Genomic DNA, 16,963 nt, shown 5'->3' with positions numbered 1-16,963 from the left:
AGTAGCTGCCATATTGACAGTACAGCTCAAAATCAAAATTTGGCCCAGCCAAATCATTTTCATCAGCAATGGATTCAGGACCGTTAATGCTGCACCAAAAGTAAACCTTTAGTTTTAAGTATTTTGAGTTGCCTCTGCTGTTACAGATTTTTGCACAGCTTGGTCCTATCTAAATTAATAGTCTCCCATTGGATAGTCAGCTAATAAAGTGACCACTGAGTATTCTGAGAGTCTTTCCAGGATTTCTCTAGGATTAATACCCATCTCTAATTAAAAGTAATGGAAATTTGTCCCAGTGGCTAGGCTTTGTTTTATGTAAGATTTCCTGCATTGGCCATTGGCACACATTTTTTTCCTATACCGTACATTCTGGCCCAGGCACCCTGGTAGGATAGCTTTTCCCTCACCAGGCACCCATCCAAAATGCATGATGGACCACAAGAAGAAAAGATAATTTATTCATTACACAGAACTGTGCATTCAGTCTCAGAACCATCAAGAAATAATGGAACCACCAAGAATGCCTGAGATAGTTCTATTCAACATCCAATCTTCCTTGCTAAGTTTGCCAGCTGGGATGCCCACTAGCCATATGCACTCCCAGAGAACCTGCCTGTGTGTAGAGGAAGTTTTCAATACTAAACTGTTAGAATCAAGGCAATCAAAAGGTAATAGAGACTATTACATAACCTTAGTGTCCTATTGAACCACTAACGAGGGACCATCAACCACTCCATTTCTAGGGTTACAAAAAGGAATCCTAATCTAGCTTAACATAACCCTTGAGGAAAATGCTAAATAAGTACATTCGCATTCAACATTCTTGGATGATAAGGCAAGTCTTAAATCTCTGCAGCAAAAAAATCTCTTTGAAATACTCTGAAAACTTTGGAATTCAGCCAATCAGTTCACTTCAGTTCCCAGGGCAGGGGATGAGGAGTCATCTCACATAACAGCAGAGTGTGTCAATATTTGTGAGCAGAACTTTCAAAATCTGTTAGGATAGTTTACTTGAGTAATATATTTTCAGTTTTGAAGAGGTAAAATATATAAACAAAAAGAAGATAAAGCTGTGAATCTGAGGGAATGGCCTTAAAAGCTGGTGATAGTTGATGAGAGCAACTGTGCTTTCAACTATATAGCACAGGACACAAAAGGGGGCAGAGCATAGGGAGGTGCATACAGGTATGTATGGAATCCTGGGGAACTTGCTAGGAGAAGCTAGAATGCTACTTCCAAAATGGCTGTCAGCATGTTGAAAGGTGGGGAGAATAAGCAATTTTTGTTTGTCAAGTATCAAAGGAAATGATATCCTTGGGGGAAAAGGCAGGTTTCAGTTAAGGCAAAGAAGGTGAAGGTATAGTTCTATGAAGAATACAAGTATATAGAGTGTTTTCAATATAATTGTCTTTACAGTGTAAATAGTTTCAAAAGAAGTCAGCAATAAAAAATGTAAGAAAAGCCTAGGACAGTTTGGGTATGAGTAAAGGGAAATTTTTTCTATGAGGATAATTAATAAGAACAAGAATGAATTTTATAGATGGGCTTTATTGGACTTGAGATTATGGTAAAATTCAAATGTAGACTTGACTTGCAGAAAATTAGCTTGCAGATCCTGGCAGAGCGCTAATTGACACAGTGGCATTTTCTATTGATTTGGATGTTCCTATTGACTTGGATGTTACTTATGTTACTAAAGGGGCTGCAAGAGGAACCCACTCTGTTACCCACCTGTGTAGGCTGTATCCCATCTTAACCATTTCTAAAATACAGGTACCAATATCTACTTCCCTGAGTTCTTTGATTTGAGAATCAAATTTTTGTATATGAAAGTCCGTTAGATAATTATGAAATGCTAGACAAAGGTAGTATTGTCATGGTGTTAGTCACATTACACTGTTTATGCTGAATTCTTTATTCGAAATGCAAAGTCCAAGCATAACCATGTTCCTGATAAAAAGTAGGAACGCTTTTGGTGGTTTGTTTGAACACCTGGCTTTTAGGAAATAATTATTTTAAAAAGCCTACGAGTCTATATTATATTGTGCAGATAGTGAACAAAATAATTTATTCAGGGAAGTGGTGGGAATGGGAAAGAAGGGATTTTTTTTCTTATGTTATTCTCTCCATTACAAAGGGTTTATAGTTTCCACTTCAGAACAATAGATTAAGACTTCCTTTAAAGTCCTGTAGCAAAGCTTAGGTAGTCACAAGTTGGGCCTCTCGGCCATATGCCAATATTTGTCAATTAGACCTGTAAGTTAGGCAATTTAATCATAAGAAACTGGAAATTTCTCTTTTCCCACACATAAGCATTCCCTCCTCCCCTTCCTTTGCCTAGACATTTCACTCATCTGACAGATAGAGGTCAATATACACGAAATAGTTAGAACCAGGAAACCATCACTTTAGAATTAAATATTTTCATTTATACTATTTTTAAGAAGAAATATGTTCATGCTTGTTTTCTTTTACTTTCATAAAAATCTAATATTCTTGAAACATTTGTAAAATAGCAAAGTTATTTACTAAAATATAAGAGAGGAAAGGTCTTTGTATTTATATTCAGAAAATTTCTATTTAGGACGCCAAAAAGAGGGTCTGCTGTTGAGATGATACTTACGAGATTAAGATAAACTCACCAACCACTTTCCATATCCTCACTGTAAAATGGAAAGAAACACATCACTGTATTAACGTATAGTTGTAGCAGCTCTGCATCTACAGTCCATTTCCTCCAGCAATAGCAAGAAATCTGCCTGAAAATGCCATGTATCTTCTGACATCAGGGTTGAACAAAATTTGTGGAATGAGATTATAAAACAGAATGATTAAAGGAAGTGAAGTTTATCTGGAATCCTGAACTTTCAAAATTTGTTAGGATATTTTCCTTAAGTAATATATTTTCATTGTTGAAAAGGTAAAATATATAAACAAAAAGAAGGAAAAACTTCAAGTTATAATGTATCCATCTAGAAATCACAAGGTAAATCTTTTTGGTACATATCCTTTCAGGCACATCTTACAAATCCATATATATTTATTTAAAGAAGCATGGACTCATACTAGACATACCATCTTGTAACCTATTGAACATGCATGTGTCAAGTATTATGGACAGTCAGTCAGCGACTAATGGAATGGCTTTGGGCAAGTAATGAGATGAGGTTTGAACAGAGAGCTAATAGGATGTAGCACTGGCCGGATTGGGTGGTTGCAGTGAGGATCATAAGTTGTCAACATAAGTGGTTTGTAGCAAGATTCAGATTGAATTGCAGTTCAATCTCGGACATCTGAGTGGAAATATAAAGTTTGCAGTTGGATTTTGACTTGAAGAAAGGTATGAGTAAGGTGAAAAATGTGGGAGTCATGGGCCTATTGTGTTTTGAGACTAGATGAGATCAAGGAGTAAAGTACATAAAGGAAAGCAAGGAGCATTCCAACATGAAGAATTTAGAGGAGAGCTACAAAGAAAGGAAATTTCACTTATGATAAAAGTAGAGTTAGAGGTGGTAGAGAAACTACGAGTTCATGCAGCTTCCTCAGATTGCTAGGAAGGGAGACATCTGAGTAGATGAATGATATGCATTTACTTTGGTTAGCAACTCTTGCTCTTATGCTCAGATGTTCTGGCATTTCTGTTCCCTTGATCTTTATCAGTGTAGTTTGTGGTCTTTGATAGTCTTTGTGTATCTTTTTTCTTGTGAATAGTCTGTAGGGTCTGTTCATAACTACTGTTTAATTCATTTACTACCATTCTCTCATAAACCCACTTGGATGAGGTTTCTTTTCCTACACTCACAGTAAAACTGTTATTAGTAGCTTTACCAATATCCTCCTCTCAATTTCCAATCCTCTTCTCCTCTTCCTGTAGCCTCTGATAGAGTTGATCACTTCCTGCTACTTGAAACCCTCTTTGCTTTACCCCCAATACACTGATTTCTCCCGGTTCTCCTCTTGGTCCTCACAGGCCACTTTTTCTCAGTCATGTTTGACCATTTTTCATTTCTCTGACTTCCAAATGGTAGATCACCCCACGGTTAGTTGAACTTTCCTCTTTTCTAGTTATACTTGCTCCTTTGGTGATTTCCTCTAATTTCAAAATGTAAATACTATGTTAAAGATTCTAAAATTTACATCTCTAGCTTAAGCCTTTCTCTTGAATTTCAGGCTCCCATATCCAGTTACCTAGTGACATTGCCACTTAGATGTCAAATAAGCATCTGTAGCAGATTCAGCTTCGAAATATTTGGGGCTGGGCCTCCCTGGTGGCGCAAGGGGTTAAAACGCAACCTATGAAGCAATCCACAGCCACTGTAACACAAGTTCGATCCCTACCCAAGGAGCTACCCATATGTTGCAGCAGACCTCTCCTGACTTGCCTGCTGCTCCCCTCAGCAGTGTATTTCAGTCGCTTTGGCTGTTTCCCACTTTGTCTCTGGTGAATCCTCTCACCGCCTCCCATTCACCTCTGGCCTGTACCCCAGTTCTTGTATGCATAATAAATAAATCTTTCAAAATATTTGGGGCCTTTTCCAGTACTAGGAGTATATTTAACTCTATTCTGCTGGTATCAGAGTTGGCCACACAACTTGCTTTAGTCAATGATATGTAAGTAGAAGTGACATGTACCAGTTCAGAGTAGAAGCTTTAGGTCCATCATATACCTCCATCCTGCTCTCTCTTTTCTCTGTTCTGACATCAGAAACATTCCAGATAGAGGCTGCTCCATCAGCCTGGGTCATGGAATGAAGGCTGTACAGTCACAGATGACCTTTGGTGGACACATGTGTGAGAAATAAAGAATTTTTTTTGTTGTTGAAAGGCATTAAAATTTTTGAGTTGTTAACTATAGCAAACTTATTCTAAACAGATTGATAAAGCATCTCAAATTAATACACCCAGACCTGAATGCCTGGTTCTCCCTGTCCCCACAGTTCCTCGTCTGGAAAATTGCAACTTCCCCTTCCAGTTTTCCGACTAAGGCCCTTGAAGCTGTCCTTAATTACCCTCTGTATCTCACATTCCACATTTAGGCACTGGGGATACTTCAATAAACTAAAAGCAGACAAAAATGATAAAAATTCCTGTTGAGATTATATTCAATAAGGAGCAAAGAAATAAAGGTAAATTAAATAGGTACTATTTAAATACAAATATTTAACAATATTACTATATAATATAAATTATGTAGAAGGTAATGGATGCAATGGAAAAAATAGGGCAGGATAAAGGGTAAGGTAGTACAGGAGATACATGTGAGAAGGTGGCTTGCAAATGTGATCAGAATTGACCTCATTGGGGAAGAAACATCTGAACAAAGACTTGAAGGCGAGATTAGTAATTCAAATGACCAGTTGTAGAAAGAGAAATCTTGAGGGAGGGCTGGTACGAAGGTGTGGTGGGACCATGTGCATGCCGGTCAGGTACAAAGAACAAGTAAAATACAATAATAAACTTCACATAAGAAGAAAAACCAAAAACCAAACAATATTTACTCCTCATTTACTTCTATGAAGAATGTGAAACAGAAATTTTGATACAGCTGGTGCTATTAACAACAAAAAAAATGTAAACACAATGAAATTTTGTCTTGGACATACTCAGCATCAGCACCTAAAATTACCGTGGCTGAAAACTCATATGCAAAGCGCCAGAAACAGTTTCTGTTAAAACAGAGAGCTAGAAGTTTTAGCCACTCTGAAAATCTACGATATTTTCAAAGCTTTACTTTTTTTTTTTTTTTAATAGAGGCATGTTTTATTTATTTATTTGTTTGTTAGTTTTGTTTATACATGCACTGGGTACAGTCAGAAGCGCGGGAGGGTGAGAGAATTCACCAGAGCCAGAGCGGGGAGCAGAGCAGGCAGAAGGACCGAAGTACACTGCTGAGGGGAGCAGCGGGCAGCAGGAGAGGTCTGCGCGCCATGTGGGACCCTCCTCTGGTGGCCGGGGAGCAGCCGGGGATCGAACCGGCGCCGCAGAGGCCGCGGGCAGCTTCGCAACCCAGCGCTCAACCGCTGCGCCACCAGGGAGGCCCTAATTTTTTTTTTTTAAGATTTTTATTTATTTATGCATACAAGAGCTGGGGTACAGGCCAGAGGTGCACCCCAAAGCTTTACGGCTTTAACTACAGCGCATTGCGCTGTCGGGTTCCCTATACCACGAGCTGCGGGCAACGCACGTACAGGGCGCTCCAGCTCTCCGGAGTCAGGGCGCGCTAAGCGTCACGTCACGCCACGCGCGGTACGCGCCTGCGTCGCGGTGGACGTCGTGCGTCCTCACCGAAAGGACGCCGGGCGGGGCGGGGCGACTCCGCAGCCTGCCCCTCTCGCGGGCGCCCATTTACGCAGTCGCGCGCCCCCCGACGGCTGCCGCTTTGAGGCCAGCAGCGTCGAGCGCGCCCTCCCTCTAGCGTAGGCGGGGACCCGAGCGGGGCGTCAGCTCCCTGTCAGGGCCGGCGCCTGGCGAGGGGCGACGCGCCGAGGTAGCGCCGAGGAGGTGCAGGAGGCGGGCCTCGCGCAGGCCGCGTCGACCCGGAGCCGCCCGGCCCCGGCCGCGGAGGGCGGGCGCGATGGCCGAGGACCCGGCGCGCGATGATGGCGCGCAGTCGGCGGCGGCTGCGAGGCCTCCGCTGTTCACGCCGGACGCCGCCGAGACCGCCTCCAAGTCGCCGGGGCGCGAGGACTACAAGGGCTCGTGCGTGTTCTGCCGGATCGCGGCGCGGCAGGAGCCCGCCACCGAGCTCCTGCACTGTGAGGTGGGCGGCGGCGCGCCCGCCCCGGGCTTGGGCACCCCCCGGAGCTGCTCTCCGGCGGGGGAGCGTGACCAGCGTATCTTCGCCGCCCCTCGGGGAGAATATGTAGTGATAGAGCCAAATTGTTCGTCCCCTCTCGGCAGGTGCGAGGGACTTGGCAGCAGATGGCATTTATAGCCTCTATTTTCATTAAAGGAATTCATGCACCCCTTAGTATCCCCCTCCCCACGCCTGCGCCTTTTCAGACTCTTGTTTTTACATTCTGTGCACTCAGACAGACCCCGAAGGAAAAACTAATAGAAAATAGACTTTGGCGCTTGCGAAAGACTTGTTTGTCAGGTTGAATGAAGTTAAGTAGGGAGGCGTGGGTCTGAGACTGAGCACTTAATAGCATCCGAGCTCCCTGGAAGGGTGCAGTGCTTGGAAGTGTTGACAGTTGGGCTGACTTTCAGGGCAGTAAAATTTTAGCCAGGTATGTTAAAGTAGATCTCTGGTTCACAAATTTCTTCTCCCAGTTCTACTTGCCTGTAAAGAACCACCTTGTGAGAGAATCTGCTCCAAAGATTTTTTTTTTTTTTTGGTAGTAGTTGTCTTTTTAACTTGTTAAAAATTAATTCCTTCTGAATATAGCAGTAAATGTAAATTCCCTGCTCTGGTGGAACTTACCTTCTACTCACAGGAAATAGGTAAAAAGCAACATAATAAACAAAATATATAGCTTACTAGATGGTGAAAACAGAAGAGGGAGAAGATGTCATGTTAAAATTTTTGTCAGAAAAAAATTGCATGCAGAAGGTGGCATTTAAATGAAGCCTTGAAGGAGATGAAGGAGCACAGTCTCTTTGAAATCAAAGTCCATAGTAGTTCCCCTGGAGGCCAGGAGAGAGGATCAGGAAACAGAAGGGTTGTATGGTGATGACTGTCAGTTGAGGTTGAAGACTTTCAGCTTGACACCTGCTAAGCTCTAAACGCAACCCCCTCCCCCTCAACAGAAGCAGCCCAAGTCTGGTTTCAGAGAAGGTGGGCAATTCTGTCACCTACTGTCCCCAAGGTCATATGGGTGTTACGCAAGTGCAAGTACAGTAGGAGAAAGGTCAGGGTTTATGGCTATAGAATCCCTGAATAGGCCATTGAATCTACTAGATTGACCCCCAATACTAATGATTTCTGAGCTGAAAGCATTAAAGAAATAATGAAAACTTCAAACAATCAAAAACGTTGTGTCCTTGTCCTTGATCTGATTTCTGTTTAAAACATTCCATAGATGTCAATGTTTAAAGTTACTATTAGACAGAAAGCCATTAAAATTGTTGTGGATTGTCAATTTTTTTTTTTTTTTATATTTTAACAGCTTTTTAGACAGAAGGTATGTGAGGACAGCAACAAAGGCAGTATTTAAACAGTATTACAATAAAGTTGTATTGTGAGCAGTTTATAGAGTTTTGAGATAGGAAAGGGACACACACTACCTTGTTTTTCCGGCCTTCCATTTCAATCCTGCCACTGCTGATTGTTTAAAGTAACAAAAAGTCTGATTCTCTGAAGTGTGGTTTCACTGGAGGTCCACTTGTCACTTTGTGCTTACTGATAAGGAAGTTCATGTGCAATATATACAGTTGCATCCCACCATTCTCATTGAAACCATGATTACTGCTATGGATATGAGGCCCTCATTCAAATTCATTTTTGGTTCTAGAATGGAGAGCTAATGAGTAATAGTGTATTCTGGGGATTTTTTGGTGGGGACCTGCACTTAATTTCATTTAATTTTGACAATTTTTTCATGCAAGATACTGAATAAGGTTATTTAAGTACTATAGATGGTTCTTCTTGAAAAGAGCAATGCCAAATGTTAGTAGGTTGAAAGATTCCCTTCCTTTTTTTTTTTTTTTTTTGTACCTTATATTACTATAATGTATGGTGAATAGTGTGTAAACCAGAAAACTGATGCCATACATGTAAGAGATTGGGCTTACAACTCAGAATAAATGGATTTGTTACAGTATTTCAAAGTCTTTTGAATGCTATCAAATAGCAAGTGGACATAAAGACAAAACATTTGTATATAATTGCTATAAAAATATTTTAAAATGTAACCTTGGATATGTAGATGCTGGATGGTGTTTTTGTTATAATTGCAGAAAATGCCACTTAGGAAAAATTGTGCATACGAAAAAGAATTTTTCATTCTTGCTATGATTCTATATTACAGTCCTTGAAAGGACATATAAGAGTGAACGAACCTCAAGGTAGAAATGGAGAAAGATGTAATAAAATAAAAAAATAATCAGGGATTATTGTTAAATGAAATTTTTGTTGAACTTTGTAATTGTTTTCCTGAAATTGGCTTTATAGAAGTCTTTTTACTCTCTGGAATAAATGAGCAACTCATGAAGGAAGCTAAAACTTATTTTTATGAACTTAGTGCATAATCACAAAATTGCCCAGTGGGACTTACTTAAGTACCAAATTCCTATCAGACTGTGATTTGCGATGTTTAAGTAATATAAGACCTGCATTAGGAAATTTGTTTTTAATTTACTAACAAATATTTTTTTCCTTTAGAATGAAGACCTTGTTTGCTTCAGAGATATCAAACCAGCAGCACCTCATCATTATCTGGTGGTGCCAAAGAAGCATATTGAAAACTGCAAAGAGCTAAGAAAAGATCAAGTAAAACTGAGTAAGATGGTGTCACTATTCTTCATGTTTATTCATTTTGCATTAGCATTGGCTAATCACAATTATGATGATTAGAATGATAATTAGAAAGAAAAAGTATAACCAGGTGCTACAGAAAAAGGAGGATTATGACTTTTTGAAACTTTCATTATGGAAATGTCAAATATATATAAAAATAAAGCAGTATAGTCTCCTTTTATTCATTACCCAACTTCATTAACTCGTGGCTAGTCTTGTTTCATATATTTTCTCATTGAATTTGAGGCAAATTCCAGGCATCATGTTATTTAATCTTTAAAATTCTGAAAGATAATACCTCTTTATGTTTTTTTAAATTGTACCTTTTCTTAACTCAAATGGTAAAATGAAAAGTTGTAAAGAAATAAGTTGTAATATAGCATATAAGCTTATATTGCCTGTGGTCTCTGAGACCACGTTGGTGATCACCTTATAGTTTCTTATGTAGGTGAATTAGCACCAAAGTTTAATTACAAAATTTTGGTGATGAACTTTAGCCTCCAAAAAGGAAATTCCAAATCTCGTGTCTTGCAGGATTATCCTCTATTTTCCTACGTGTATCTTCAGTGACTTGTCAGCTATCACTTACCAAGACATTTCTAAGTTCAATTCAAATCTGCTTTGATAGCCTCTGTCACCAGAGCCTGGGATTAGTTCGGTTAACACCGAACTAATGGTATCTTTTTAAGGTAGGTAAATTGTGCCTGACTTTTTGAAGGTAAAAAAAAATATATATATATATATATATATATATATATATATATATATCTTTCTTGGAAAACTTTTATATATAGTTCATATCTGTTCAGGCTACTGAATTACCAGTTTTTAAGCCTCTCCTCTCCCTTAAATATTGCAGTTTCTTACTCATGAAGTTCTGTCAGCAGATGGCAATCTATGTCCGTGCAATAGTACAGGCAAGAAGTAGCCACTGTAGCCTTAAGTATTTCCTTTTACACTTTTTTTTTCTTGAGGAAGAAATGTGTTCTTGCTTATTTTTCTTTTTCAAGTATTTCTTTCATGTTAAAAGCTTTTTATAACGTTGATTTTGAAGCAGCGCAGTGGTATTTTGGGATTTATTTTTGAATATATTTGAATATTTCCATAGTAAAAGTTTAAAAGTTTATAGTTAATAATTTTGTACAGTCTATAAAACTGGGAAAATAAGCAAATGGAAGAGCTCAATAACATTGTCAGGTCCTTTGACTATCACTGACATTTACAGAACCCTCTCTAATGATTATTTTAAGAGCACATGTTTCACCAAGATAAAGCATTTTCTGGGCAATAAAATAAGGCTCATTACGTTTTAAGTGTCAAAATAGTATAAAGTATGTTCTCCAATAATAATAGAATTAAATTAGAAAATAATAAAATCTGGAATAGCACTATTTTAAAATTAACACACTAACTGTAAATAAATAATTCAACCATAGAAAATATTTAGTATTAGTAACAAAAGTTTAGTATAACAAAATTTGTGAAATGTGCTTGAAGCAATTCCTAGAGAAATTTTAGTCTTAAATGCTTATATTAGAGGGGGCCTCCCTGGTGGCAAAGGGGTTAAAGACACAGTGCTCTCAAGCTATAACCAGCCACTGCCATAAGCTGTGCAACATGAGTTCAATCCCTGGCCAGGGAGCTAATCCATGTGGCATAGCAGACCTCTCCTGTCTTATCTGCTGTTCCCCTCAGCAGTGTATTTCAGTAAGTATGCCTGTTCTGTTCCTCACTCTGTCTCTGGTAGATCTTCTCACCACCACCACCCGCCCCCCCGCCCGGCCCCACCACACACACACACCTCTGGCCTGTACCCCAGTTCTTGTATCACAAATGAATAAATCTTTTTTTGAAAAAAGCTTATATTAGAAAGGGTTTGAGACCAATGTCTTAAGTTTCTACTGTAAGACAGTGAGCAAATCAGACCATAATAAGTATAAAGGACAATATATGAAAAGTAGATATCAACAAAACAATAGATTTTGCTTTATATATTTTTGATTTGTGTTTAAGTGAATACATAATTATGAATACATAATTATTATTGCCATATCTTCTCCATTAAATGTTCCATTTTTTAGTGTTATAGACTCTATATATGGAAATACTTTTTTAGTCTATGTTGTGTGACCACTCAGGATTTCTTACTACTACTTGTTAGCACTGCTTATTTTTTCTGTCCTTTACTTTCAGTTAAAATGAGTGTTTGTATTTAAAGACTTGAAGATGGCAATGCAATTTAATCTCACTTTCCCCCCCCAAACGGTATGAAAATCTTTCAATTGAAGTGTTTAGATAGTTACAGTAACATTGAAGGTGACTGTTGACATAAGTAATATTAGGCCTGCCATTTTGCCATTTGCTGTCTATTTGTCCCATTTTTTCCCCCTGAACTTTCATGAATATATTTTTTTGTATTCTACTTTGGCTTATTTGTTGCCTTATTGCTTGTTGCATTACCTTTTTTAAGTGTTTTTTCTAGAGAGATTACAGTGTACATCCTGAAATTATTATAGCCTACTTATAATTATTATATTGCTTCATATAAAATGTGAGAGACATTGGAACACTTTGTGTTATTGTTGTCATGCATGTTGTACCTATATATGTTATAATTTTGTAATACTGTTAAAATTATTGCTTTTCTGACTTGAACTAACTTGGGAGTTTTTTTTTTTTTTTTAAGCTATGGTATTGGCTTGTCATTGTTGTCTGCTAGGCTGCCAACTCAAGCTGTCTTGGAAAAGTAAACATTAGCAGCCTTTTATAAACCTCATTGTAACAGTTCTCTGTAGATTTTTATCACTTCTTCCCTTTTCAAACCCGTGGTTACAACATTCAGAAACAAAGATGTTTACTGTTTGACAGTTGTGTTTTGAAGATCACAACTTACACAGTTTTTCTAATGGGGAGGCATATTCCAATTTGACAGCCATAAAGCACTGAGAAAAGAAAGATGCTAAAGCAGATGGAGTTTGGAAGCCGGTACAATTAACAAATGTTTGGCTACTCAAGGCCAGCAGCAATTTGAACTCAAAAACAAATTCAAACTTGTCCTGTTGGTCTGCTTAATTCAAACAATTTCTGTTTAATTACTTGGTCTCTTTAGGATTAGAATTAGACCTCAGTAGGAGCAGATGTCCTAAATAGTCACTTTATAACATCCCTCAGCACCTGTTCAAAATCAGCTTGTGTGAGACATTTTGTGGTATGGTGTTATACTGGGGCTTATTTGAACCTTCACTTCAGTTGTTGAGAAGCAAATGTCTCAGTAACTTAGAGCTATTGAATGAGTCTTCAAATGTTTACCCAGTGATATAGCTGTTTTCTAGGACCCTGAAAGGTAGGATTAATAGAAATTTATTGAATGTGATGTCTCATAGTATTATGTAATTTCTTGTTTTATAGTTGAGAGCATGGTAACTGTTGGAAAAACCATTCTTGAAAGGAATAATTTCACCAACTTTGAAAATGTGAGGTATGTACACATTATTGGTTCTGAGATGGTAGTTCCTCATGGAATGTAAAATCAGAGGTGGTAAAGGTCATGGTTTAAATGCACTTTTCCTGAAAGTGAGCATACAGTTCTGTGATAGTATAAATTTAATAAACAAAACTTTGTTTCATGACCCAACATCTTCCATTAATCACCACTAAGTTTAGAAAAATATGTCCAAGCAGTTGGTAGGTAAAATAGTCTGGAGTTGGGCCTCCCCTGGTGGCGCAGCGGTTGAGCGCTGGGCTGCGAAGCTGCCTGCAGCCTCTGCAGTGCCTGTTTGATCCCTGGCTGCCAGCAAAAGTCCTACATGGCACGACAGATCTCTCCTGCTGAGCTCACTGCTCCCCTCAGCAGTGTATTTTGTCGGTCTTCCTGTTCTGTTCCCCTCTCTGGTTCTGGTGAATTCTCTCACTCTCCCGTGCTTCTGACTGTACCCAGTTCTTGCATAAATAAATAAATAAATCTTTGAAATATAAAATAGTCTGGAATCTACTTTCTTTGTCCAATATGTGCATTCCTATAAAACTGTGTCCCTAAAATAGAATTCCCTTAGAAAAAATGTTACTTTATATGACTTAAAAATGTACTTCTAGATAAAATTAAGTTTACTTCATTTCCTACTGAACTGAATTCGGGCATTCCCCAAAATTTGACAAATTCCATTTGTCAGTTGTTTGAATTAATCTGAAAAAAGTTTTTTTCTTTTTAAAAGATATCGGACAGTGCCTTGTGTGACCAAGGCAGTACCAAGGCAAGTATAGTAGAGATTACTACTAACATTCTAAGTGGAATTCAGAAAAGACCTGAATTCTGATGCTATCAATACAATTTGCTGTATGTTTATACTGACGGAGTCACTGTAGACAAGTCACTCAGCCTCGCTAAAATATTACTCGATCGGGTAGGCTCAAATGAGATTATGTGTGTGAAAATTCTCTTAAAACTGTTTAAAATCACTCTCCAAGGGTGATAATAAAATGGAAAAAAAGATGGTGTTTGAGACTATGGTCAAAACCAACACATCCCTTCCTAGTCATATGAGTGCTTGTTAGGAAAATGAACATTGACTAGGAGTCAAGAACCCTGATTCTCAATACCAGCTTTACATCTGCCTAACTTCATGACCTTGAGAAGTCATAAACTTTTTGAATCTTCATTTCCCCATCTTTACAATGAAATGATTGAGTGAACCCTTGAGATGCTTCTTGATTTTTAATTACTTGACTACATTATATGCATCCTGTTTCATAGAGGGAAACCTAGTCTCCTTTTCTTGTTAGCAGTGGAAGCTTTTCAGTATGTGCTGTATAACTGTCTCCACATTGTCAGTCCCGGGGATCATTGCTGCTACATAGTACTCCTGTGCTGCTTTCCACACTCCCACTCACTCCTAGCTTGAGCAGGAAATTATTTTAAGTTTGGATTATTGTTTCAGGTGTGCCTTGCTCTACTCAACATATGTAGACTTATACAACAGTTTGTAAACTGATTTTTAAATGATATTAAAATTTTTTTGGTTTTTACTATTTAAAGCAATTTCCATGTAATTGAGTTATAAAAAATTATGACTAGTTATAATCTAATTTGTTTTCAGTATTAAACAAGAAAGTTAATGTTGATAAATTTTTTAAATGTGATTAATATCACTGCTGAAATTCTGGTTGGTAAGGATAAAAATGATCTCTTTATTAAAAGAGAAAGCATGCCATCTACTGGGTATGTTTGGAATAAAGAAATGCTGATTCTACATGTGCCCAGATCGGTTGCAGAGAATTAAGGGACTATAAGGATTGGAGTGATAAGACATAAATGCTGACTCAGAATTCATAAAGGTTATATTAAGGCATAATACGTTATTAAGATTTTCCTTGAAGATATTATGTAACTGTGAATTTTAATATGAATAGAAGAGGAAATGTATGAATACTTTGGAGTATTTAAATAAACAATGAAATAGATATATGAATGGCAATCTCATGGGTAATATATTTTGAATATATTTAAATTGACTTCAATTGTTATAAAACTAACATCTCAATGATCTCATGTCTTTCTGTTTTAGAATGGGTTTCCACCTGCCACCTTTCTGTTCTATTTCCCACTTGCACCTTCATGTTCTGGCACCAGCAGATCAGCTTGGCTTCGTATCAAGATTGGTTTATAGAATGAATTCCTATTGGTTTATTACAGTAAGTATCATTGTTGTACCAGCAGCATGTGTAGATATTTAAGATATTTGTCCTTTATGCCGTAATTGTTCTTTTCTTGGCAACAGTAGGCACTTACAACTCTCAAATATCAACCTCCTATAGCAGAGTAGTACATTGTTAAAATCCATGAAACTATACTGCACACCATTATTACCCAAATTCATTGGTTTATCTTTTATCTTTGGGGTTCACTTTAAGTGAAATTTCTGTGTCGTGTATTCTGTATGTTTGGACAAATACATAATGACGTGTATTTAACCTTACAATGCCAAACAGGATAGTATGTCCTCTGCCTATTCATATATCTTATACTCCCCTTAGTCTATGGTAACCACTGATATTTTTAATGTTTCTACAGTTTTGCCTTTTACAGAATATATTGTACATGGGATTATACAATATGTAGTCTTTTCAAATTGACTTCTTTCACCTAGTAATATTCACTTAATTTTCCTCCATGTCTAGTTTACTTTGAAAAAATTTAATATTTTCTTCTTTTTCTTTTGAAACTTTTAAATGAATATGTGGATAAAATTATACCTATTTGCATATTATGTGGAAGTCTTTTACTATAGTTTATAAAATTATCATATTGAGATTTTTTGTAAGATATTTTAAGGAACAGAGTATGTAGCTTATTATAATAGGGATGCCAATAGAATTATTTGATACAGACTATGATATTTAGAATACGTTTTTTTAATATTACAGGTTGATCATTTGCTTGAAAAACTAAGAACATGAAAATGTCAACAAGTGGAAGATTTTCCTAATTGTGGCTCAACATAAACTAATATTTGGTTTCTGTGAAGTCTAATTATAATTGTAAGTTTTGATGGGTTTTATCAGAGGTTATTAATGGGTTGCTTATATCTTTTCTGAATGTCTATTTCCTGAGATCTGTAATATAGTCACATAACTACTTTGTCATTGACTTCTGTGTTTTCATGTTTATTTGTCTAGGGTATAAGATCCTATAGATGAAATCCCATTAAAACAAATTCTGTTAATCAAGAAGGGCTCTGTATTTTTTTAAAGTTCAAATATTTTTATTTCTCAGTAGATAGATTAATAACTATAATAATGATTTATTTATGAAGAATTATATAAATAATATAAAGCATTATATAAAGCATTTTGCTGGAGCTTTTATTATGAAAAACAAAAAGAAATTAACTTTTTCTTTACAGTTCTGATTTTGCACATAAATCTTAAAATAAAGAATACTTTACTATACAGTGATCTTTGATCTTATTGATGGAAAAATTTCTAGGCTTGTCACTTTTTGCTGAGATCTCAGATGCTGGCTTTCATGTCTTAAAGTTTAGCATCTATAATAAATTGCTCCTGAAAGCTATATAATATGATTTCTAACAGTGAATTTCCAGTGACTGTCAATGAGGCTATCCAGGAGAATTCACTGTAATGGAATTTTATCTACAAGAACATACATAGGGGGGAAAAAAATAAAATGGTTAATATATTAACATATTAAAACTGGCAGACTTACTTTGTGGCTTAATTATTCTACCAAAGGAAAACTAGAATTAAAAAGTGGTGAGAACTAGCTATTGTCATGAAAAAGTCCTGTCTTGAAAGTAGAGATAGATAGGCTTAGATAAGTTCTCTCAATAAATAATGTTAAAATTGTTGGCCTATTATTTCATGAAGTATTTCCTTAGGAATTGTCTTTTGATGCTAATCTACAATAACAATAGTGAATGTGATTGAAGCATAGGTATTGAGAGCTAATCCAACATTGTGTCAGTATATATCTTGCACATGACTGTAAATGAA

General features: G+C 37.2%; 1 protein-coding gene across 1 annotated transcript; it reads left to right on the top strand.

Annotated features, from left to right (window-relative positions):
• Positions 1 to 6,574: 6,574 nt before the first annotated feature.
• On the top strand, positions 6,575 to 15,910 carry HINT3 (histidine triad nucleotide binding protein 3; the record flags this gene model as incomplete). Its single annotated transcript, XM_084258142.1, has 5 exons — positions 6,575 to 6,760; positions 9,323 to 9,440; positions 12,866 to 12,935; positions 15,019 to 15,145; positions 15,878 to 15,910. The coding sequence occupies 5 exons, from the start codon at positions 6,575 to 6,577 to the stop codon at positions 15,908 to 15,910; spliced, it is 534 nt and encodes a 177-aa protein (XP_084114268.1).
• Between the last annotated feature and the right edge of the window lie 1,053 nt (positions 15,911 to 16,963).

The sequence above is a fragment of the Talpa europaea genome, assembly GCF_964194135.1.
Source record: "Talpa europaea genome assembly, chromosome: 2".
Lineage (NCBI taxonomy): Eukaryota > Metazoa > Chordata > Mammalia > Eulipotyphla > Talpidae > Talpa > Talpa europaea.
Note: the sequence above shows the minus strand (reverse complement) of the source record. Positions and strands in the feature narration are given on the sequence as shown.